Below are 23,720 nucleotides of genomic sequence, written 5' to 3'. Positions count from 1 at the left end.
TGCCGATGCAGGAGACACGGGTTCGTGCCCCGGTCCGGGAAGATCCCACATGCCGCGGAGCGGCCGGGCCCGTGAGCCATGGCCGCTGAGCCTGCGCGTCCGGAGCCTGTGTTCCGCAATGGGAGAGGCCACAACGGCGAGAGGCCCGCGTACCGCAAAAAAAAAAAAAAAAAAAAAAAAAGTGGTGACTTCCATTCTTAGGGTTTGGGGTTTACACATGGGCGTGTGCCTTGCATGTGAATATCTTACTGTAACTGCTGGGGCTTCCTTACATCCCCTCCTCTTGTCTCTGATGCTCACTGGGAGATTTTACTTATTTATCTAGAGTGGGCTTCTCTCACTGTTCTGCCCTGCTTGGCTGATGTTTAAAATTCCAGATAGAGGGCTTCCCTGGTGGCGCAGTGGTTGAGAGTCCGCCTGCCGATGCAGGGGACGCGGGTTCGTGCCCCGGTCCGGGAAGATCCCACATGCCGCGGAGCGGCTGGGCCCGTGAGCCATGGCCGCTGAGCCTGCATGTCCGGAGCCTGTGCTCCACGACGGGAGAGGCTGCGACAGTGAGAGGCCCGCGTACCGCAAAAAAAAAAAAAAAAAAATTCCAGATAGAGTTCCAAATAGGAAAGGCCTTAGGGACCTGCTCCAAGCCCCCTCCAAGGTATAGATGGGAACCAGAGAGGGTCAGAGGGACCCTGGTCCAAGCCCCCCAGTCAGTGGATGGGATGAGTGAGGGTGAGGGCCTTGCTGAGCTCCTCCAGCCAGTTAGATTGCAGAGCCAAGACGCTCTGCCTGGCAGCCCCTTCACCGGGGGTGCCTCGTTACCACGGGATCCCTGAGCCGGCAGGCAGGAAGGCAGCCGAGGTGAAGGCCCAGACGACATCTTTGCCGTGAATAATCCACAAAAATCAGTGATCCCCAGTCAGGCCCCTCACCGTGGCATCGCTGGCACCTCTATTGCAAGTACTTGTTGCTACAGGGCATCCCTTCCTAATTGTATTTTGCTCGGGCCAATGTTACACATTAACGTTCCCAGCACATTCAGATGAGGCCAAGGGAGGAGGTGGTGTGAGAGCAGAGACTTGATTTTCTGCAGATAAACCACAAGGGGATCATCGGAAATGAATGCTCTGTGTGTGTGCGTGAGTCCTCAGAGACCCGGAGTGTCGTACTGAGGGGCACTCTGTGCCAGGTCCCAAGTATACACCCTAGAATCAGACCTGGGCCCCGCTGAGAAAGGCATTTCACGGGTGGGCACAGCATGTGCAAAGGCACAGAAGCTTAAAACACACAGCCAAGTTGAGGAGCACATGAAGCAGAGAGTAGTAGCGAAGAGACTAGTTCATGGAAGGAGGCCCCACGGGTCTAGTTTGTCATTTATTCCTTCATTAAAACCTGGGCCTTCTGAAGTCCTGTGTTTTTTAAATTTAGATTTTATTTACCCTGTTTCCAGCCACCCTCCCCAGAAGCAACGAGTGCTGTCAGGTTCTCCTGTTTTCTTCTAAGACACTTTTTGGAACTACACAAACAGCAGTATTCCCCTGCCTGCCTACACGCACCCTTCTTCCTTCTTTTTTTTGTTAAATTAATTAATTAATTAATTGTTGGCTGCGTTGGGTCTTCGTTGCTGCGCGCGGGCTTTCTCTAGTTGCGGCGAGCGGGGGTTACTCTTCATTACGGTGCGCGGGCTTCTCACTGCGGTGGCTTCTCTCGTTGCGGAGCACGGGCTCTAGGCGCGTGGGCTTCAGTAGTTGTGGCGCACAAGCTCAGTAGTTGTGGCGCACAGGCTTCGTTGCTCCGCAGCATGTGGGATCCTCCCGGACCAGGGCTCGAACCCGTGTCCCCTGCATTGGCAGCTGGATTCTTAACCACTGCGCCACCAGGAAGTCCCACACCCTTCTTCCTCCGCTTCACGGACCTTGGAGGTGACTCAGCACACGATGGGCTTCTTCCTTCTTCTTGACGCTGGTGGGAGTTCCGAGGTAGCGCCCCAGGCTGAGCATCTAGAGTTTAGAGACCTCTCATGCCGCCCTCGTGTTGCAGTGGAGAAGACCAGAGACCCAGAGAAAGTGGGGAGCCCCCCACCCAGGTCTCCCAGCTGTCCAGTGACTGAGCCAGGACCGAAACGCTAGTCTTCTGCCCTCACATCGACCCACCTCCCTGCCTTGGTGGCCCTCATTTGTCAGACCAGCAGGTGGCAAAGGTGAGGGGAGGGCTTCCCTGGTGGCGCAGTGGTTGAGAGTCCGCCTGCCGATGCAGGGGACACGGGTTCGTGCCCCGATCTGGGAAGATCCCACATGCCGCGGAGCGGCTGGGCCCGTGAGCCATGGCCGCTGAGCCTGCGCGTCCGGAGCCTGTGCTCCGCAACGGGAGAGGCCACAACAGTGAGAGGCCCGCATACCGCAGAAAAAAAAAAAAAAAAGGTGAGGGGAGAGGCTGCCGTTTTGGGTGGTCATTGCAGGCCGTCAGCTGATGTAGCACCGCCTCTTGTGCTGTGGCTCCAGACCTCCATAGTCACCTTGAGACGTGTGCCCTCCCCTCCGCTTCCTCTCTCCTCCTCCTTCCCACCTTTGCGGCAGCAGCCCTGTGTCCAGCCTCCGCCCCACCCCTAGCCCAGCAGCTGGTCCCTATGACAACACGGGCCTTCCATCCAGAAGCGGCATCCCAGGTATTTTATTCTGAGCCCCAATTAAGCAGGGCAGGCTGCTGGCTGGGAGCGATGCAGGGACGTATGCTTTATGGCCTGTGAAAGAGCTCAGGTGCTATTTATAGCTCCTTAATCGGTGTTGCTAAATGGGGTCTTACTGCAAGTCCCCTGGCAACTGCGCATTCTCATCACAGAGAATATCCTCCACGCAGCCTCCTCCCTGCATCTGGCGCCCCTCTCGGAGGAAGTGGTGCCTCCCGCGTGCTCAGCAGCTGCCAGCAGGCTGCCTGGCCCTCCTAACCTCCTCCTGACACAAGCGGGCCCTTTGCAGTCCCGCCTTTGGGGATATTTGGTCCACAGCTGTCACTTCCATCAGGAACCTGAAGTCCTCGGGCAGCTGTTTGTCTCAGGGCTGACATTCTGTCCCCAACCTCTCCGTCAATGCCCGGGTGGGATGAGGGACACATAGGACTCAATACATGGGTAAACATCCACAAAATCCTTTCCATGAATACCTCATGGGTTAACAGTAGTTTCAGTTATTTAAACGGAGCAACGTAACTATTACCCCCTTCATCCACTCTCCCTCCCCCGCCCTTCTTTATAGCTGGGGAATTCAGGCTGAGCATGGGAAAGGGAATCAACTAATGCCATCCTGGAACTTCACATGTGCCACTTAATTCAGTCTTCACACCAGTTGCTTTATAGAGAAAGAGCCTGTATCAGTCAGGATGGGCCAGGTCTTGCTGCAGTAATAGACAAGCCCCAAGTCACACTGACTTCAAACAACCAAGATTTGTCTTTGCCCCTGGTGCATGCTCATCACTAGTCCCCTGGAGGCTCTATTCTGCAAGGTTTGCATCCTCACTTCAGGTCCAGGGTCACTAGGAGCAGCCCCTAATGGTCACTAATGGAAAAGAGAAGGCAGCAATGCCCTGACCAGCTAACTGCTAAAGCTTCCAGTTGGAAGTGACACACAGCACTTCCACTCATTGGCCAAGGCAAGACTTATGGCCGCACCTAACTTCAGTGAGTAGGAAAGGGCAAGGTGATTCTGTACCCGGAGGGTGAGAGCTGGAATATTTGAGAATAGTCGTAACAACCTCCACAGGAGCCGAGGGTCCCAGGGTGAAGACAGATCCCGCAGCTCCGAAGTAGCAGAGCAGGGATTCGAACACTCTGTTGTTTCTCCCAGATGTCTGTGCTCTTTTCCCATGTTTAGACATGGGCTCTCAAGTCAGACTTCCGGCTTGAATCCTACCTCCAGTACCCACCTGTTGCGTAACCCTCACTAGGCAAGCCACTCCACCTCTTAGAGCCTCATTTCTTCGTCAGGTGAAGATGTTAGCACAAGTCTATGTTCTGAAAATCAAAACTTCATTCCTAAGTTTGGGGCGAACTCCTTTGGCAGCCAGATCAGCCTGAACTGGTGTGAGGCTATTTTGAGTCGTTTCTTATTTCACTCAGTGTGAATATTCATAGGTTTCGCTATAGAAATATCAACGTGTGTGATTGCAGACGCTGCCCCAGACCCCTGGGATGTAAGGCAAAACGTGGCATATGCAACCTAATTACTAAACTCTGGAACTCTGAATTCCCAAACAGTCTGCCCCGGGGTTTTGGATAAGGGACCACAGATCTGTCTCACCTCCCTCAAGGGGTTGTAGTGAGGATGAAGGGAGATGATGTGTCAGAAGTTCTTCTGGGCTCCCAGAAGCCACGTGGTCTTCCCTGGTGGCACAGTGGTTAAGAATTCGCCTGTCAATGCAGGGGACACGGGTTCGAGCCCTGGTCTGGGGAGATCCCACATGCCGCGGAGCAACAAAGCCCGTGCGCCACAACTACTGATCCTGCACTCTAGCGCCCTCGAGTCACAACTACTGAGCCCATGTGCCATAACTACTGAAGCCCGCGGGCCTAGAGCCCATGCTCCACAACAAGAGAAGCCACCGCAATGAGAAGCCCGTGCACTGCAACGAAGAGTAGCCCCCGCTTGCTGCAACTAGAGAAAAGCAACGAAGCAGCAACAAAGACCCAACGCAGCCAGAAACAATAAATAAATAAAATAATGAAATAAATAAATTTATTAAAAAAAAAAAAAAAGGTGTGAGCACAGGCCCAGCACATAGTAAGTGCACAGACATTGGTGGTGATTCTGGGTCCCTAGGTTGGACGGACGAGGCAGGAAAGAGGCCCCACAAGAGCTAAAACGAAAGCAGGAAAACAGTGGGGCTGCTCCAGTTGGCACGTGATTGAAATCAGTGCATCTCCCTCGTTCCTGAGTACTGTATCCTAGTCAATAGAGGTTCTTTAGGACCTCTTAAATCCTTGAATGTGTTTTGGAATGGTTCACTCTGACAGCAAATAGGATGTTTGTGCAGGTCCTTGGAAAAGACTTTGTAAATCTAAGATATTGTTCTCACACATTAAATTTAAAAGCAAAAGGCTGTGCCCTTGCCTGCCATTGGTCGTGTCCGAGATTTTGTCTTCTCACTCACTTCTCAGTTTCTCACTCAGAATCGTGGAATTTGCAAGAGGGTTCTAAAACCCTCTTCCTCCGAAGTCCCCAAGGCCCCACCTTAAGATGGGAAACTGGGACCCCATCCTTCCAGCAGCTTCCCTTCTATCTGCTAAATAGACTGGGGTTGTACTTAAAATTTCATCTGGCAAAGGGGTTCTCCTGCTTTGGCAAAGAGACTTGCCCTTCCTCGTCACATAGGCTGAGAACTGTTGCCATGTGTGCCCCTTAGACCTGGGTTAAGAATGCCTGGGTTGGAATCCCAGATCACTAGCTGTGTGACCTTGGCCAATTATGATCCCCCTGTGACTCACTTTCCTCATCTGTAAAGAAAGATGTTGATGGTTGTGGGGATTAAATAAGTTAATTTATGGAAGTTCTTAAAACAGTGCCTGGTGCAGTAAACTCACTTGAAATGCTAACTGTCATTATTATTATTAATCGATATATATGTTATTATGTTATTACTATCACAATGAATTTGTGGCAGAGCCAGACCTGTGTCTTCTGTCTCTCACTTCAAGAATCTTATCCAACTAGAGTCAAGTATTTGAAAATAAGAAATGGTGAGGGTATGGACAAATTGCTGGTGGGAATGTACAATGATGCAGCTGCTGTGGAAAGCAGTCTGGCAGGTTCCTCAAAAAACTAAACATGGAATCTACATGACCCAGCAATTCCACTCCTAGGTGTATACCCGAGAGAAATGAAAACAGGTTCTCAAACAGATACTTATACATAATATTCATAGAAGCACTAATCACAATAGCCAGAAGGGGAATACACCCCAAAATGTCCATCGGTGGCTGAAAGGATAAACAAAATGTGACATATCAATACAATGGAGTATTACTTAGCCATTAAAAGAAACGAAATTCTGATACATGCTACAGCACAGATGAACCTCGAAGACATGCTGAGTGCAGAAGGCCAGATACAAAGGTCATGTATTGTATGATCCCATTTATATGGAATATCCAGAATAGATAAGTTCATAGAGATAGAAAGCAGATTAGCAGTTGCTGAAGGAATGGGGAGGAACTGCTGAATGGATACAGGGTTTCCTTTGTGGGTGATGAGAATGGTTTGGAACTTGACAGAGGTGATGGTTGCCCAACACTGTGAATGTGCCAAATGCCACTGAATCACGCGTTTTAAAACAGTCCCTTTTATGTTATGCAAACTTCCCCTCAATTAAAAAATAAAATTCAGGGCTTCCCTGGTGGCGCAGTGGTTGAGGGTCCGCCTGCCGATGCAGGGGACGCAGGTTCGTGTCCCAGTCCGGGAGGATCCCGCGTGCCGCGGAGCAGCTGGGCCCACGAGCCATGGCCCCTGGGCCTGCGCGTCCGGAGCCTGTGCTCTGCGGCGGGAGGGGCCACAGCAGTGAAAGGCCCGCGTACCGCAAATAAATAAATAAATAAAATAAAATAAAATAAAATAAAATTCAGTGCAAGGAAGTTGTCACCAGACTTCCATCAACAGGGCAACTATGTGTATGCAGGAAATATCTGAGGGGTGAACTGAGTCACTCTGAGCGTGGCATGGGGTAAGCACCCTTCACCTCCCAGCCCCCTCAGGAAGCTGTGTGCTTCTCAAATTGAGGGTGTCTGACTTCTGTGATTCCCCAGCGCCTGGCCTGGTACATAGCGGATCCTCAAGAAATATGGGACTCCTGGTGGTAAAAACATAGCGAATACACATCGGGTCTGCCCGCCCCTCACCCTCTATGTAGTATTGTGCCAGCAGCCCAGCCCTGATGCTTGATTTCCTCACTGCGAAATAACACGGGACATGGTGCTGTGTCTACACTCACCGTGTTGGCCCAGTGAGATGATGCATCTAAGCCCCCTGTGGCCGGGCTTGGCCTAGAGGCAGGGCTCAGCAGAGGGCAGCTGCTACTTGCCTTAGGTTATTAGTATTGTTATTTCAATTGGGAAATAAGCCTTTTATTTCTGCAGCTTTATTGAGATACAGTTGACATATAACCTTGTGTAAGTTTAAGGGACAAAACGTGTTGACCTGATACACTTATATATCACAAAATGATTGCCACCGTAGTGTCAGCCGACAGCTGTGTCATCTCACATTATCACCATTTCTTATTTGTGGTGGGAACATTTAAGATCTACTCTCCTAGCAACTTGCAAGTATATAATGCAGTATTAGTCGGTTATTATCACTGTTACCCAAGGTCAAGGGGATTCTCAAGCTACGTTCCTTTAGGAAACTGGTTTTGCCACATCCTGAACTAAGGGATTTTTCTGCATTTTCTTAACTCCCACAATCAAAAAAGTTGATTTTTGCCTGTCATTTTTCTCTGCTAATATGTTTCTGTCCATAAACCTCTACCATCTGCCACCCCTTGTCCAGAGTAAAATAAGAAATAAGAAGACACCTGATTTTATGGGAAGATAGATGTTACAGGCACCTTACACCAAATTCAGAAATGTTCTGGGCGTTGAGGGGTGTCTTGTGAGGAACACAGACTCTGGAGCCCACGACTGTGCCATTTCTCGGAAGCCCCTCTCTGCGCCTGAGCCTCCTTGTCTCTAAAGTGAGGGCACACGGGGCCTGCACAGAGGCGCTGTGAGGACTGACCAGCTGCCCAAGGGCAGTGCTCACACAGCACCTGCCCGGGCGACCTCCGCATTTGCTGCAGAGGTGGTGGTGCCACTACCATCCCCCCGTGGGGATCTCTGCGGTGCCCTCTCCTCCAGTGTTCTCACCCTTGCACACTCACGGAGAACTGGTGGGGGGAAGGAGTGGGTGTGTCTGGTGACTGGGCGAGTGACATTTGCTCAATCTGGACTCTCAGGATCCACGCGGAGACCAAAGGGAGAAAATGGGTTTTCGTGAAGCTCTGGTTTTCACATGCATTTGTGGATATTATGGCTGTGGAAGGACGGGGGGCAAACTCGTGGATCCCCTGGAGTTTGTGCCTCTGTGGTTGGATCAGACCCTCTGGCAGTTCATGGGGGATGGGCTGCCCCCCGTGTGGGGTGGGCAGGTTCCGACTTCCCATCAAGGTGGTAGATAAGCTTCAGTCTGAGTAGAGGTGACACTGTCAGCCCAGGGCTGTGTCTGGGCCTAGAAATGTCAATATTTCGTTTGGCCATACCAAATTAAAGTAACTCAGAAATGTCACATAAAAAAATCTGGATTCTTGGCTTTTTTTGGGAGGCAGGGAATCTGGTAACAGGGCAGGGGATCTGGTAACAGGGGCCCACATTCCTGCTTGGAGCTGAGGCCAGAGCTGAGTGATGACCCCTGGCGTGTGTCTCCGGTGTCCATGGACCCCACCACCCTCCCCCTGCCCGCTGCTTTCATCTGCTCCGCACTGGTCACTTAGGGTACCTGCCTGGCCCCTAGGCACTGGAGTTTGCAGCCTCTGGTCTAAAACCCAACCATACTTGTGATACTAGAAGTGGTTTCATTCATGCACTGATCACTAACTTTTTGAAAAGTTATTTTAAAACAAGAAATCATTTGCCTTGAGACTAGAAGTGGAAATAGAGCAGTCATTGCTAAATATACTAACGATTATCCTTTATCAGGGCTCTCGACACACTGAAAATATTTATCTGCAGACCTCATCATTTACCACTTCTTAGTAGACACAGTTTTCCTCTTCCAGAGCTATCCCGTAAACATGGGTTCCTCTTGAGTCTAATTGGATCTTGTAACTAAGGGAGGGGGGGAGCCAGGGTGAGAAAACTCAGCAGACTCCATCCAAGAATTCAGTTTACTCATCAGTTTTCCTTTAGCTTAAGAAAAACAAGCTTCTGCCATCCTCCTCTGGGCCTGTTTCTGGGCTCACACTGGGAAAGGTCAAATAAACACAATAAATCCATTAGAAGGCCTTCATATTAAACCCCTGGGGCTGGTGCTATTTAGCAAGAGGCTAAAGTGATGCCGCTTCCCAAGTGGAAGTTGGCCTGACCTTGGCAATTTGCTAGAAAACAAGAGTCAACTGCGCCAGTTGGCCTTAGTGGTTGCAAGGAACACAGCCCCCAGGGCTGCTTCGGGAAGGGATGGGTGATTCTGGTGGTTGGCCCTGGAGAGGAGAAGACCCCTCACGTGGTCTGCACCTGCTTCCTTCTCCTCTCCTCTCCTGAAGATTTGGTCTTCAGGCCAAATCCCAGACAGAACCAGGTGGATTGAACAACCCGTTAGTAGCTATCCCCATATACAGTGTCCTTCATCGAGGCCACCTCATAGCTTACCTGCCAGCCAGGGCTGGGCTTTGTTGGGTCAGGGGCCCACCTCCAGTCCATTCAGGGGCCTCTAGTGCACAGACAGTGATCTAGCACTACCACATGGGGTTGGGTTGGGGTCCGGGGCATGGGGGCACTGTCACTGAGTGACAGAATCAGTAGGGCTGCATTTCCTTTGCAGTGACTGCCCCGCTACCTTCCCAGGAGAGTTTGGCAACAGAATGCGCCCCAAACCACACTGCCTGAATTCCAGTCCCATTTTTCACTACTTAATTGTGGCTTTCGGTGAGTTACTCTGTGCCTTGGTTTCCTCAGTCTATAAATGGGCTTTCGTGATAGTAACTACCTCCTTGGGTCATAGTGAAGTATAAGTACAGTGAGACATAAACTGCTTAGAACATCTCACGACGTAGGACGTGCTAGGTAAGTCCTTGCTGTGACCATTCACATCATTTTCATTATTATCGCCAGCAATCCAGCCAAAGAGCCCAGAACACCAAGATGGGCTTTGAAAATCTACCAGCGCTCGTGAGTGTCCTTGTGCTTCTGCTTCTGATGAATAGGGCTGGATCAGGGTCCCACAGGGCTGGGGTTGGACCCCAGCTCCTGGCCTGCTCAGACCTCTGGTGGGAATTATCTGTGGTGGTCGACATGCAGGCATCCCACACAGGGCGTCAGGTGCTCAGCTCACCACACCAGCTGCCTCTTTTTTTTGCACTTTGTCCTAAAGGACTAGCTGCTATGAAAACAAAATAGCTGTCATTTGACGATGGCCCACGTGTGCCAGGGCCTACGCCGGGTACCTATCCTCCGCCCCCGTCTCGTCCTGCCCCTGCTCCCCGTGAGGAGGGGCTTGTCCCCCTGCTCCAGAGGAAGCAGCTGCCCTGTGAGACCAGAACTGGCTCTATGCCTTTTCACCCCAGGCCTGGGCTTCTCCCTCCCAGTGACGCCTTCCCCGCGGCTACGCTAAGTTCTCGACAGACAAGAGCGTTACTACCCATTAACTAGAATTTAACTGTGATTCATCTTCTAGCCAAGCTCTCATTGAGCCAGATTAAGGCCAACTCATGACTCTTCTCATTCGCTTTTGCCCTTTCTCTTTTTTTGTTTTTAACTGATACACAGAATTGGATTAAACAGTATCGTTGGTTGTAATACACTGTCATCATTGGTCCCGTGCATAGCCCTCTTTTATTCTGCTTTGCTGATTCCTATGTTTATTTCTTACTAATTTAATGCCACCATGAATCCATCATCCAACCCAAGGACTAGAAAATTGACAACCGGGCGCTTCTGTGCCTCCACGGTCTAGCCTTGCCAACCCCCATCCCCTCTGCCTCAAGGCAACCACTCCTCTGAATTCTGTGTTTCCTGTTCCTTGCAGACTTTTTAGACACCTATAGTATGTGTCTAAATAATGCCTTGCTTAGTTTAGTTCTCGAACTTTCGAGTGTGCCTCTTCCTTTCCCAATACCACACTGTGTTCATTACCATGGCTTTAAGTAAGTCCTGCTCTCCAGCTGGCAAGTTCTGCTATCCCCACGCTCATTTTTCTTCTTTCGAAGGGGACACACCATGAGGAATGGGGGTCCCATCCCTGAGGGCCCCAACCTTGCCCTGGATGGGATGAGTACCAACTGTCTCTGAAGGACCCTACTCCCCTCCCTGGTCTCCCTATTTTGGACGTGCTTCTTTCAGTGTCTGTAGGGGCAGCCAGGTTGTTCCCATGGCTGCAGCAGCAGAGGTAACTTCTAGGGGTGTTGGGATGATCCGTGGTGCAGGGTACAGGCCAGCCAGGCCCTCCCCCACTGAGGCTCTCCCCACGTGACCAGAGGCTGTCCTCGGCCAGGGCCAGGGTGTCCAGCCATTGTGCAGCTCCCTGGGGCGGGCTCCAGATCATAAACAGTCAGATTTTCTGGGAAAGTTTTCAGCTGAGTCAGGAGCATCCCTCCAGCAGACCCGCGGAGCCGGCACAGTGTATTGCTAATTCTGTCAGCCTGCAGGAACCTTGCTGGAGGGTTCTTTAGCGGACTTAGGGCAGTAGGAAAGGGCTACTTTTAAAATTCATTCCCTGCACCAGAAGAGCTGGGCCATAGTTTGCTTTGTAGAGATGAAGGCTCATTGCAGCTGTCTCCCCTCCCCCAGATACCCTCCCACTGGCCCAGCACCCACGATGTCCAAAGCAGAGCCACGGGGCTGCGCAGCAAGGACAAGAGCCAGTCCCTGCCTGTGGGAGCCACAGTCTGCACTGACTTTTTTTTTTTTTAACAGACTAGACTTTCACCAACAATTGATTATTGTTTCCTCGAAGTGTCTTCTGGGAAAACTGTGAACTTTTCCCAATGTTACACAAAAGAGATTTCTTTGAACACATCTTAGAGATATGCCTTCAGAGCCAACAGACATCCTTCTCAGCCCTCAGCAGAGATAACTCTTATTCATCCTCTAAAACTTCTCTTAGTTGCAGCCTCCTCCAGGAAGCCATCCTGGACACCCCCTGGCTGGGTTAGGCGCCCCTCTTCCTGGCTCCTTCCGCTCCCCCTACAATTCCTTCTCTTAAGCACAGACCCCTCTGTGCTTTTTTCAGTCTCCCTGTCCTGTCTGTAGCCCTGTGAGCCTCTGTGTGCCTGGCTGTCTACTCAGGACCTGCAAAGCACGTTTGTAAGTAGAAGTTGGATGAATACACGTCTGTGTGATGAGCATCACAAGTTGGACAAGACTTTATCCTCTGAGTCCACAAAATGCCATTAGAACTTTGATACCCCCCCCAAACCCTTCTTGAGAAGCCTTTAATCAAAACAGTGATGTTCTTTGTGCCTTGATTTTTCCATCTGCAGAATGCACCCATCATCCTACATGGTTCAAGTTTGCTGCTGAAACAGACTGGCCTTGGCCTTGTACTAGGGTGGAGGCTGAGCTCGGAGTCCTATCCAGCACAGCTCCCTACACCCCAGCCAGGCTCTCAGAGGCTGGGCAGTTGATGGGACCCTCTTTCCTCTCCCCACTCCTTCCCAACCCAAGCACACAGAGGTTCCTCCAGGCTGCATCTGCTTGGAGGTTGAGAAGGCCCCACAGAGGCCAAGGCCACAAACCACCCAGGAGAGGAGTCCCCAGTGCCCACCTGGAGCCATTCATTCAGCCTCAGAGCTGGGAGAGGGCAACAGGTAACACCCCCCTGGCTTCAGCGGGGCCAGGCATGGCTGCAAGGTGGGTGGACAGGCAGCTCCAGCCCTGCCGAGATCTTGGCCAGTGGGGCAGAGAGTACTGGTGGATGGAAGGCCCTCGGACAGGGGGTTCAGGTCACCGGATCCCTTGTTCTTTTGACAATGCTGTGGCTAAAATGAGCCTCACCTGGTAAAGCTGAGGACAGCCTTTGAGCAGCCAGCCTTGCTTTTGATATAATAGCAGACTGTAACCAGCTAGCCCCCTGGACCTGGCTCAGCACCACCTCCCCCAGGAAGCCTGCCTGGCTTGTGCCAGCAGCTTGGGAGCCACGGCCCTGGATTACCAAGGCTCATCCTCTAACATGTATTTCACAGGCATCCCTGGCCTTGCCATTCACTTTTTCTTGTGTGTTGAAACCTGATTTGATTGGATGCAGTCAGAGTCCTTCCACTGCCAGGATTAAAGGTGACTTCTATTCTGTCAAGTGTCAGCTGGTGGAAAGGACCCCCAGCCTTCTTGCCAAGCCACTTGCCGCACTGGTAGAGGCTGAGGCCCCAAGGAGGTTGGGGAGGCCGCTCTGCCAGACGGTGGCCGAGGCTGGCCAGAGCCCAGGGCTGCCAGCTGCTCAGCCACTTCCCAGTCAGCTGTGAGTCCGGGTTGGGGAGAAGAAGCCCTGAAGTGGCACTGAACACAGATGACCTGAATGCCAGAGGCTTCTTGTCCCCAATTCATTGTCCAGCCCCCAACCTGGTGTCCCCACAGCTACTCACTGCCCACTCCCCACTCCTGCCTGCCTTGCCCCCGTATGCTTTGTCCCTGAGAATAGCGAACTGATCAGCTGGGTGAGGAGGGAGGTGAAGAAAGGCAATGCTGATGGGCTGAGCAAAAGAGAGCGGGAAGTAATGGTCAAAGTGGGGGTGGTTGATTCAGCATCCCTGGGGTCCTGGAAGGGGCATTTAGGAGCGATGCTGCAGTCCGTGGTATGGCCCAGGATGTGGGTAGCTGGGTGGAGGGGCGTGGCCTCCAGCCCCAGGAGGCTGCGTGATGAGAGGGTCGTGCCTGTGGAGGATTCTGTCACTGGGGAGGTGGCAGGTATGGGTTGAGAAGGGACCAGGGAGGCCAAGCCAGAGCCCTTAACAAGGACCAGAAGAGGACCCGGCCAAGTGGTGTGAGCCACGGAGGAGCTGGGACTTCTCATAGCAGATGGAGGCTGCAGAGCTTTGTATGTGGCAAAGGAGCGAGGGGTCCTGCCCACCTCCTGGCCCTGAGACACCAACAGCTCCCAGGGAAGGCTGAAAGGCAGTGATGTCCTGGGAGAGGAAGCTGGGTTCAGTTAGGGCGGGAGGTGGAGGGGGCTCTCAGAAAAGAAGTTGGGTTGCAGTTTTCTGTGTGGAGTGGCACTGCCAGAGGGCACAATGGGAGCTCTGAGGGTGGGGAAGCCAAGGGCTGGGGTCAGAGGTCAGGAGGCACGGGGCTTTGTGGGTGTGGCACGTTAGAGACACGACGGCCACTGGAAGGAGGCTCTTCCAAGCATCACCATCTAATGGACCTTCGGATCACTCATTCTACCTTCCTTTGCTTCTGTGTTCCATTTACTCCCCACCCCTTTCCTGGAAGCTTGTGCCATCCTGTTTCTTGGATTCCTTTTTCATTTTGCTGGAATAACTCCTTAAGTAACTTTCAGGCTGAGTGGTTAGAGGCTCTTCTTTTAGAGCCACTGAACACATCTAAAAATGAAGCTGCTGTTCACTCCACAGCCACGTAGCTCCCCTTTGCCTGGGAGCATCGCAGAGTCTTTAGGTGAGAATACCTTGCTGTTTAGTACTGAGTCGGGGAGCTGGTGAACAGGCCAGCCCCTCGGGCACTTCCTCCAGTGGAAGTGTCTGTGCCCATGATGCTTGCTGGCACCAAGTTCATCTGAAGATGCTGCTTTTGTCCCGGCTGTAGTCATACCCTTTTTGTGGGAGAAACAGTGAAGCTTGCTAAGAGAAACCTCCAGATTCCAGGGGCTTTCTAGATGTGAGCTGAGGTCTCTGTTGGCCATGATAGGGCCAATTGGTAGAGGTATGGCGTATTTTAGAAGTGAGCAGGTAATGACACATTTGTCCATTTGTGTAGTTAGCTAAGTGGGTTGACACTTGACAGGTGCAGACCCAGAAGGTGGGGGAGCGATGTCTTTGGGGAGGAGGTGACGCTTGATTTGGGTCCTGAAAGAGGAGACAGGCTTCTGGCAGGCAGTACAGGGGAGGATGTTCTAGCTGAAGGAATAGCATGAGGGGAGGCCCAGAGGCATGCAGACAATTCTCTGAGTCTTTGTACACCAAAACCATGGTCTGCAGAAAGTGATTAGCATAGTGTCTGACACGAAGAGTGTGTGTGCTTGCCCACATGCATGTCTTCTCCTTTTTTTCCCCCCCAAAACCATGTCTACTTAAGTTCAGATTTCAGGGCTGTCACTGAAAGCTTCCCCCATCTGCTGACCATTGTCTAAACTGTTCCAAAAGAATTTCACCTCTTGACCTTAAAAATGTTGATCTTCTTTTTTTTTCAAAATATAAATGCAGGAATGGGGTTAGGGAGATGACTCGCGTCTTGACATCTCCTCACCATCAGCAGAGGAGACTTAAAGGGGCCCAGAGAAGCTTGAGGCACAAAGTGCCTAGCTCTCCACTGTTTCATCATAGACATAGACCATCAAAACCAGATGAGCTAACACCCCCATTTTATTGACAGCAAAACAGAGTCCCTCGGCAGTTCTGTGGCTTACTGAGGGTCATGTAGGGGGTGAGTGGTGGAGAATTATGGAAAATTCAGCTCCCTAGAGAACTTTGGAAATGACTGCCTTGTGATATTTTTAGCACAGAACAAGACCTCCAGCCCTGGCTCCAGTAAGTCTTCATCAAGAGCAGAGCATTGTTGTCAATTAGGATGATGTACCAGGACATTTTTAGGACCACAATAAGTAAAGTATTACTAATTTTTTGTGTGTGTGTGTGGTACGCGGGCCTCTCACTGCTGTGGCCTCTCCCGTTGTGGAGCACAGGCTCCGGATGCATAGGCTCAGCGGCCATGGCTCACAGGCCTAGCTGCTCCACAGCATGTGGGATCTTCCCGGACCGGGGCACGAACCCGTGTCCCCTGCATTGGCAGGCGGACTCTCAACCACTGCGCCCCCAGGGAAGCCCTATTACTATTTTTTAAAGGTACCTCTTGGGCTGATGGCCTGGAATAAGACATACTGTAGAGAGAACGCCTTTGGAACAAGGAGCATGTTGTGTCATACCGTTGTCACAAGGCATGGATGGAGGTGTGGATGCCCCCATTTTACAGATGAGAAAAATGTGGCTCTGTGAAGGTGAGCCAGCTGTCTGGCCCACTGGTGGTGGGAACAGAAGCTGGATAGTTTTCTTTTAATAAATGTTTACTGCATTCCTTTTTCTTTTGGCCTTGCCACGCAGCATGCAGGATCTTAGTTCCCCAACCAGGGATCAAACCCGGCCCCCCTGCAGTGGAAGCATGGAGTCTTAACCACTGGACCACCAGGGAATTCCCTGGGAGCAGAAGCTGGGATTCCAAACTAGTCCCTTCTCCCCACTTTGCCTGTTGGGACAGGTGGGAAGGTGCCTGGCTTGTGTCATATCCACACCCACCCACCAGGGAGCCAAGGCACTCTTAACTCAGTCAGTGACTGATTTTTTTTAATATAAACTTGTTTTTGAAGTATGACATATATGCTGAAAGTGTACAAATCTCAGGTGATTAAGCCTGATGATTTTTACAAACTGACCACACTGGTATTGCCAGAGCTCAAATCAAGGAGCAGAACAATACCCACCCCCCAGTCACTGCTCCCCACTAACGTCACCACTACCCTAACTTCATCATCCTGCTATACAGATGAGGTTACACAAAATGTACTTCTTTCACTCAAAATTATGGTTGAGTGACTCATCCATGGTTTTTTTTGCATGTAATTGTGGTTCCTTCATTCTCACGGCTGATTAGCATTCTACTATAAGAAGAGACACCGTTTGTGTGTGCATTCCACTGATGGCGGAGAGTAGAATTCTTGTTTCCAGTTGGGCACTTCTCTAAGCATCCGTGTACGTGCATTTTGGTGAGCATGTGTACACCAGGGGGAGACTGTGGGCCCGAGGCTCAGTCTTAGTAGATGCTCCCAGTTTTCTAAAATGGTTGTGCCAGTTTACACGCCCATCCGAAACCATATGAGAGTTCCAGTTGCTCCACATCCTCACCAGCACTTGCTACTGTCTTATTTTCATTTTAGCCATTCTTGTTGGCATATAGCAAGAGTCACATTATGGTGTTAATTTACATTTTTCTGATGGTTCTTGAAGTTGAGCACTTTTTCATATATTTATTGGTTATTTGGACATTCACTTTTACAAAAATGATTCCTTTTTAAGTTTATCTTTGTCAGAAAATATTTCTAAGAATGGCTTCCAGGTTGAAAGATGCTGTGTTTCTCTTCCCACCTGGGTGATCATTTCTAAACCTTGACACTTGGCAGTTCTAAAGCCAAAGGGAGTTAGAAAGAGGAGTTGGGGGATGACCCAGGCCACACGGGGCATCCTTGGAGCTCTGGAAGTCACTTTCTCTGTGCACTTTGGTGTTACTGTGAAGTCGTCAGTTAAAGTTCCCTCAGAAATTAGGAGAGTTTTTTTTTTTAAAACAGTTGCAAGATCTTTTTTAATTAATTAATTAATTTGTTTATTTTTGGCTGTGTTGGGTCTTCGTTGCGGTGCGTGGGCTTCTCATGGTGGCGGCTTCTCATTGCACTGGCTCTAGGCGCACAGGCTTCAGTAGTTGTGGCACGTGGGCTCAGTAGTTGTGTCTCGTGAGCTCTAGAGTGCAGGCTCAGTAGTTGTGGCGCACGGGCTTAGTTGCTCCGCAGCATGTGGGATCTTCCCAGACCAGGGATCATACCCGTGTCCCCTGCATTGGCAGGCGGATTCTTAACCACTGTGCCACCAGGGAAGCCCCGGGAGAGATGGTTTATATTTCACATTTAGAGCTAAAGGTGTGCTCTGAACTCCGGCCCCTCCCCCCTCCCTCGCTTCTTTTGGAGTTTGGGCTCTGGAGTGATTTCAGTGACTGCAGAGGAATGAATAGAAACATAGCTCTTTCCTCCTCTGCAGCACCTAACTGGGCAGGGAACACACAGTGAATTGAGTTTGCTGACCAGGCTTAGCATTTTGGACATTGAGGACCTAGTATGTGCCTAGAGCTTTAAAGTGATTACAGAAGTTCTTAAGCCCTGGCAATGATTCTCAAACGTTAACAGCTCAAAATTTTCCTGATGCAGAATGCGAGCCCATCTCCCGACATTCAGAGAAGGAACTGCTGGCCTCCTAGCAGAGCCCGCCTCATTAACAGCCCTGCCCAAGCTCATCCTCACGAAGGGTGACCAAGCAAATGCCTGGATGGGGACGAGATAGCTAGACGTGCTGAATGTCGGACACCTGCTATGTGCTGGTCACTGTGCCAGGTGCTTTCTACTCTAACTCCTTTAACCCTCACCACAAGCCTCCTGTCAGTTAAGACCTGCCCTGTTCTCAGGGGGTTTACAGGAGAGTGGGAACTCAAGACAGCAGCCTTGTCAGGTAAGAGCAATTTATTTCAATAGCTTGAAACAGCTGTAGGAGACACACCCCGAAGAAGCAAGTCAATTCGTTCATTTAACAGATGGTTTCTGGGCCATCCCCCTGTGACAGGCCCAGGCTGGGGATTGTTGGTCCATTTTACAAATGAAGAAACAAGCGCTCAGAGTACCCTTCACAAAGGCACAAACTTGCAGTTGGCAGAGTTGGAGCTGGAAATCAGGGACTCCAGATTTCTGAAGATCCCTGAGATGTGCCAGAGGAGAGGGGTCTGATGGCCATGAAGAAAGGGAAAGTGGCCGACCGGGTCCATGTTGAAATGGGTGGGCATGAGAGCAGAAAAGACATCTTGGTGGCAGGGCGGCCTGTTTAGGTGGGTGCAGAACTCACGCAGGAGAGGTGGGCACCGGTGAACTGGAAAGCGGTCGGAGCCAGAGTAAGAGCCTGTGGACTGTGTGAGCCTGGGAGACAGGTGACCCTCTACTTCGCTTCAGACCTTAAAGCGATCTTCCATTATTGCATGGTGTTTAAGGGAGGCACCGTGAAGCTCCACCTGTAGGCTTTTGGGCTGTGTGATTCTGGACAAGCCCCTTCACCTCTGAGCCTCAGTTTCCTTTTCTCTGAAGTAGGCATCTCTAAATGAGATATAGTAAGTCCCCTACATACAGGCATCTCTAAATGATATACAGTAAGTCCCCTACATACGAACCTTCAAGTTGCGAACTTTCAAAGATGCGAACATTCATTCGCATGTCCAGTCATGTAAGTTAGTCCACGTGTCTGGCGTACATTGTCACGTGCGTGCATCCTCTACAAGTGGCTGTGCTTTTGTGTACAGTACTGTATACAGTACAGTAGTACAGTATCTTTATTTCAAGCCCAGGATGCAGAAGCACGCGTAAAAGTGGCGGTGTTGTAGCTGGTACTGCTAAGAAGGGCCAAGCGATAACGATGGAAACAAAAGTGAAAATAATTGAGAGAGTGGAGTGAGGCAGAAAGATGGTTAGACGTTGCTTGTTCTTGTAACATGAATTGTTCAACCATCAGCACGATTCTAAAGAATAAGTACAAGATCATGGAGCATGTGAAGTCCGCTGTGCTGATGATGTCGACAGTGATATTGAAGAAGTGTGGAAAAGTGATGGAGGAGTTGAAAAACTTCTCAGCGTGTGGATGCAGCATCAGCATCAGAGTTGAGTCCTGCTCAGCTTAATGCTGATTCAAGAGAAAGCTAAAAGCTTTTATGAAGACTTGAAGAAGAAACACGGCGAAGAATCAGAGGGTGCGTCTTTTAATGCCAGCCATGGCTGGTTTTATCAGTTCAAGGCTAGAGACAACCTTCACAAGGTAAAAGTAAGTGGCAAGGCAGCAAGTGCAGATATGGTGGCTGCCCGGGAATTTCTTGAATTCTCTTCGTCCCAGAGAAAGGACTAAGAGAGACAAGAGGAAGAAAAAGTAACTGAAGAACCGAAGAGATTCACGATGCAGTAATGGCAAGGGGATATTCTTTATTTGAGGAGGCACTGTTAGTCTCTGAGGCACAGGACCCGAATGTAGAAAGGTACACGAAGGTTGCAGCAGCTGTGCAGAATGCAATCCAGTGCTACTGTGTCATCTATGACTAGAAAAAAAGAGCTACTACCCAGATATCACTGGACCATTTCTTCAAGAGGGTAGATGGAATTGAATCCAGCAAGGAACCAGAACCTGTGCCATCAACGTCAAACGTGAGTGAGATTGCAGCTTGCCCTCCGTCTCCTGTTGCTGACGATCCTTCAGCTCTACCATCTCCCACCTCCTCTCCCTCCTCCAGTCAGTAACTCTTCTTGCCTGTTCACTCGATGCCAGCCCCTGGATGCCAGCTGTTGTATTGTACTACTGTACTTTTCAAGGTACTGTACTGTAAGATTAAACATGTTTGCTTATTTATTTTTTCTTTTTTATGTATTATTTGTGTGAAAAGTATTATAAACCTATTACAGTACAGTACTATATAGCTGATTGTGCTAGGTGGGTACCTAGGCTAACTTTGTTGGACTTAGGATCAAATTGGACTTATGAACACACTCTTGGAACAGAACTTGTTCATATGTAGGGGACTTATCTGTAAATCTAACATAGCAAAGGGACAGAACAGATGCTCAATAAATGTGGTTAAATATAAGACAGTTTCCAGTTTCCAGCTGCCTGGGTCCAACTCCCAGCTTTGCCATTTACCAGCTGTGTGTCCTTGGGCAAGTGACTTACCCACTCTGTGTTTCTGTTTCTTCCTCCTTAAAATGGGGATAATAATACTAGTTCCTACCCTAAGAGGAAATATATATTTTTTTACTGTATTACCTTTTTATTTTTATATGTTTTACATCTTAATTGGAGTATAATTGCTTTACAATATTGTGTTAGTTTCTGCTATACAACAAAGTGAATCAGCTACATGTATACATATATCCCCATATCCCCTCCCTCTTGAGCCTCCCTCCCACCCCCCCATCCCACCCCTCTAGGTGGTCACAGAGCACAGAACTGATCTCCCTGTGGTATGCGGCTGCCTCCCACTAGCTATCCATTTTACATTTGGTAGTGTGTATATGTCAACGTTACTCTCTCACTTCGTCCCAGCTTCCCCTGCCCACCCCCACCGTGTCCTCAAGTCCGTTCTCTACGTCTGCATCTTTATTCCTGCCCTGCCACTACGTTCATCAGTACCGTATTTTTAGATTCCATATATATGCATTAGCATATGGTACTTGTTTTTCTCTTTCTGACTTACTTCATGCTGTATGACAGACTCTAGGTCCATCCACCCCTAAGAGGTAACTGTGATATGAGTTTGATACATACATTCACATGAGTTGGTACAGATAAAGAGCTTAGCACAGCACCTGGCCACATAATATGTCTTCAATCAACAGTAGCTACAATTATATTTCATCTCTCATGTTGCTTGGTAAATAAGTAGCAGTTGATCATTAAATAAGGCTTTTAAAGGTTTTTTCTCCCCAACGTCCAGTGGCACAGGTGGCAAGCATTGGTGCTATAGGAACTAAAAGGAGATCATGGGAACTCGCAGTGGGCAGGTCAAGATGTCAAGGATGGGAAGATATGGGTGGGGAGTCAGGGAAAGGGGTTCACAGAGGCATAATTTGGGGGACTGTGCAAAGCTTGGATGAGAACTGGGTGGGAGACAGTGAGAGGAGAGCTGGGTGCAGGGGCATTGCTAGGGGAGAGATGGGGACACCTCGAGGGGGCTGTCAGGTGTTGGCCTAGGCATGGTGACCATGTAACCGCAAGACTCGGAGTGAGTAATCTGCTTTCTAGGGATGGGAAAGAGGGTATGCCCAGGCCTCCCTAGCTAACTTCAAGGGTTTGTATGAGGATCAAAAGAAGATACAGAGGTGGGAGTGTTTAAAACCACCAACACTCCACGAGGATATGCAGCCTCGCCCCACGTGAAGGAGGGCTGGGTACGCTCTTGTGCATGGCTTCCAACGCACCAGCCAAGTCTGGGTTTGATTTTAATGACTCTTCTCTTTAACTCTGCATCTCCAGTAAATGAAAATTCCTATAAAACACACTCTCAACAACCTTCCCATTCCTTCCATTCCCTTGTGATATTATTCCTCCCACAACTCTTGTGTTAGTGTTTACCACTTACAGTTTTATTGTATCTTAGCACGTTATAGAATGCTTTTAAAACATCACTTGTTCTGTTGACAAAAAAACAAGTGCTAAGATGCAGCATCAGGCCTCTAGCATGTTCCTGTGGGTTTCGGGAAACTAGGGCTGCAGAAGCCACGTGAAACAGCATGTGACCACCACCCTCTTCCTTCCAGATCCTGTTGATCAGCACCATTCCTCTCCCTCCAGACCTCCCCGCCTGTCCTGTCTTATGCCTCCATGCTTTTACCTGTTCTCTCTGCCTAGAACACCCTCCCCAACCTCACATCACATAAAACTCCTATTCACCCTTCAAAACCCCTTTCCAGTATCCTCTCCTGGAAGCTTTCAAATGACTCTTCCATATAGGAACTGCTCAGTTTCTGTCCTTGTGCATTTAAGAATTATTGCATATGTTACACTCTGCTACAATTATTCACATATTTCAACTTCCAGACCTCGAGCCTTCCTTCACACCCAGGGCTGCCATTGGCCTTGGCTTAGTGATCTCTGTATCCCCGGGGTCCAATTAGAGAGCCCGGAAGAGAATAAGAGCTTCATAAGTATGTCTGTAATAAACCTAACTAAACCTCGGTCCTATGTCCAGAGGTTCCATGGCTTATGAATTCTAATTCATGAATTTTTTCTAGAACTGGACATTTGAAGAAAATGCATTCCTCCACTCACCATCAAAAGAGGCTAGAGGAGAAGTTTGAGGGTTCAAGGGCATTTCAAACAGCCCCCGCCACCTCACCTGTTTCTAAGAGGAAGCCCCCTGCAGGTCCACCCTAGGTCAGCGTCTCTCATTTTATCACGACCTGCAGTGAAAAGTATTTTTTACATTGATACACACTGAACACTTACATCAGAGACAGAGCTTTCGTGGAGCCGTATTCACCCCTTGCTGTGGCATTGCTCTCTGTTTCTTCTTTCTTTCCTTTTCTTTCTTTTTTTTTTTTTCTTTAATCGCTGGTCACCACCTAAGGAATTGATTCCATGTGTCTTTAGTCGGGTTGGTTGCATCTCACAATTTGAAAGACACTATTCTAAGCCTTCAGCTACTATAACCAGAGAAGGCTTCTCTGAGGAACCTGGGGCCCTGAAGGGGGCAGCTCAGGAGCAGGCGGGCAGAGGGTGAGCAGGGGGTGGGTAAGGGTGAGAGGTGTAGGGACAGCTCTGGTGAGACTTAACTCTCTTCCCTCTCGTTGTAGCCGAGCCCCTGCCGTTGATGGACCTGTGCCGGAGATGCATCCGCCTGGCCCTGGGCCGCCAGCGCCTACGGGACATCGACTCCCTGCCCCTGCCTCAATCTCTCAAAAACTATCTGCAGTACCAGTGAGCCGGGGACGGAGGGGCAGCGGAGGGCACCCACAGACCCAGGCCTGTCGCTTCACGGTCACACTGTACATCAGGAAGGAGTCTCCCTCCTCACCCTGGCTCCCCAGGACATTCACTTCTTTGAAAGGCCAGGACATCTTCCCAACTTTGAAAAGAAAATGTCTGTTGCCAACAGTATTTGCTGCCTTGGAAGCAGCCCTCCCAAGTCAGACACCTCCTTGGAAGCCGGAAAGAGCCCGAAGCCTGCGCTGGGTGGAGATCCTGCCCGCTGAGCAGGACACAGCAGCCAAGCAGCCACCGGCATTGACCCGAGAGCCTGTTTCCTTATTCAAGAGAATGAATAAAACATTTGGGCAAGACACTTTCTGTTGTGTGCCCCGCTGCAGACAGGGCCAGGGGAAAATTGGCCAGCTCCGGGAGAACATTGCCTCTGAATAATGCATGGTGAAAGCAGCTTGATGCCTGTGCCCCTCTGGGTCCCCACCCTTCCCAGGGCAGCAGGATTGTCATGACACTTTAGGACTTTGTGCCCCTTTGAGAGACTGTTAACCTAGGGATGCCCAGCTGCC

At 50.1% G+C, this 23,720-nt stretch overlaps 1 protein-coding gene across 1 annotated transcript in view; it reads left to right on the top strand.

Moving 5' to 3' along the window:
• Positions 1-23,290, top strand: part of SPSB4 (splA/ryanodine receptor domain and SOCS box containing 4) — a 62,266-nt gene extending 38,976 nt beyond the window's left edge. The window contains exon 2 of the mRNA XM_081235317.1: positions 23,025-23,290. Within this exon, the coding sequence (XP_081091443.1) occupies positions 23,025-23,152 (128 nt within the window). The 3' untranslated portion in view covers positions 23,153-23,290. The remainder of the gene's footprint in view (positions 1-23,024) is intronic.
• Positions 23,291-23,720: the final 430 nt, after the last annotated feature.

This window comes from Mesoplodon bidens (assembly GCF_964165515.1).
Source record: "Mesoplodon bidens genome assembly, chromosome: 5".
NCBI lineage: Eukaryota > Metazoa > Chordata > Mammalia > Artiodactyla > Ziphiidae > Mesoplodon > Mesoplodon bidens.
This window is presented reverse-complemented; position numbering and strand designations above follow the sequence as displayed.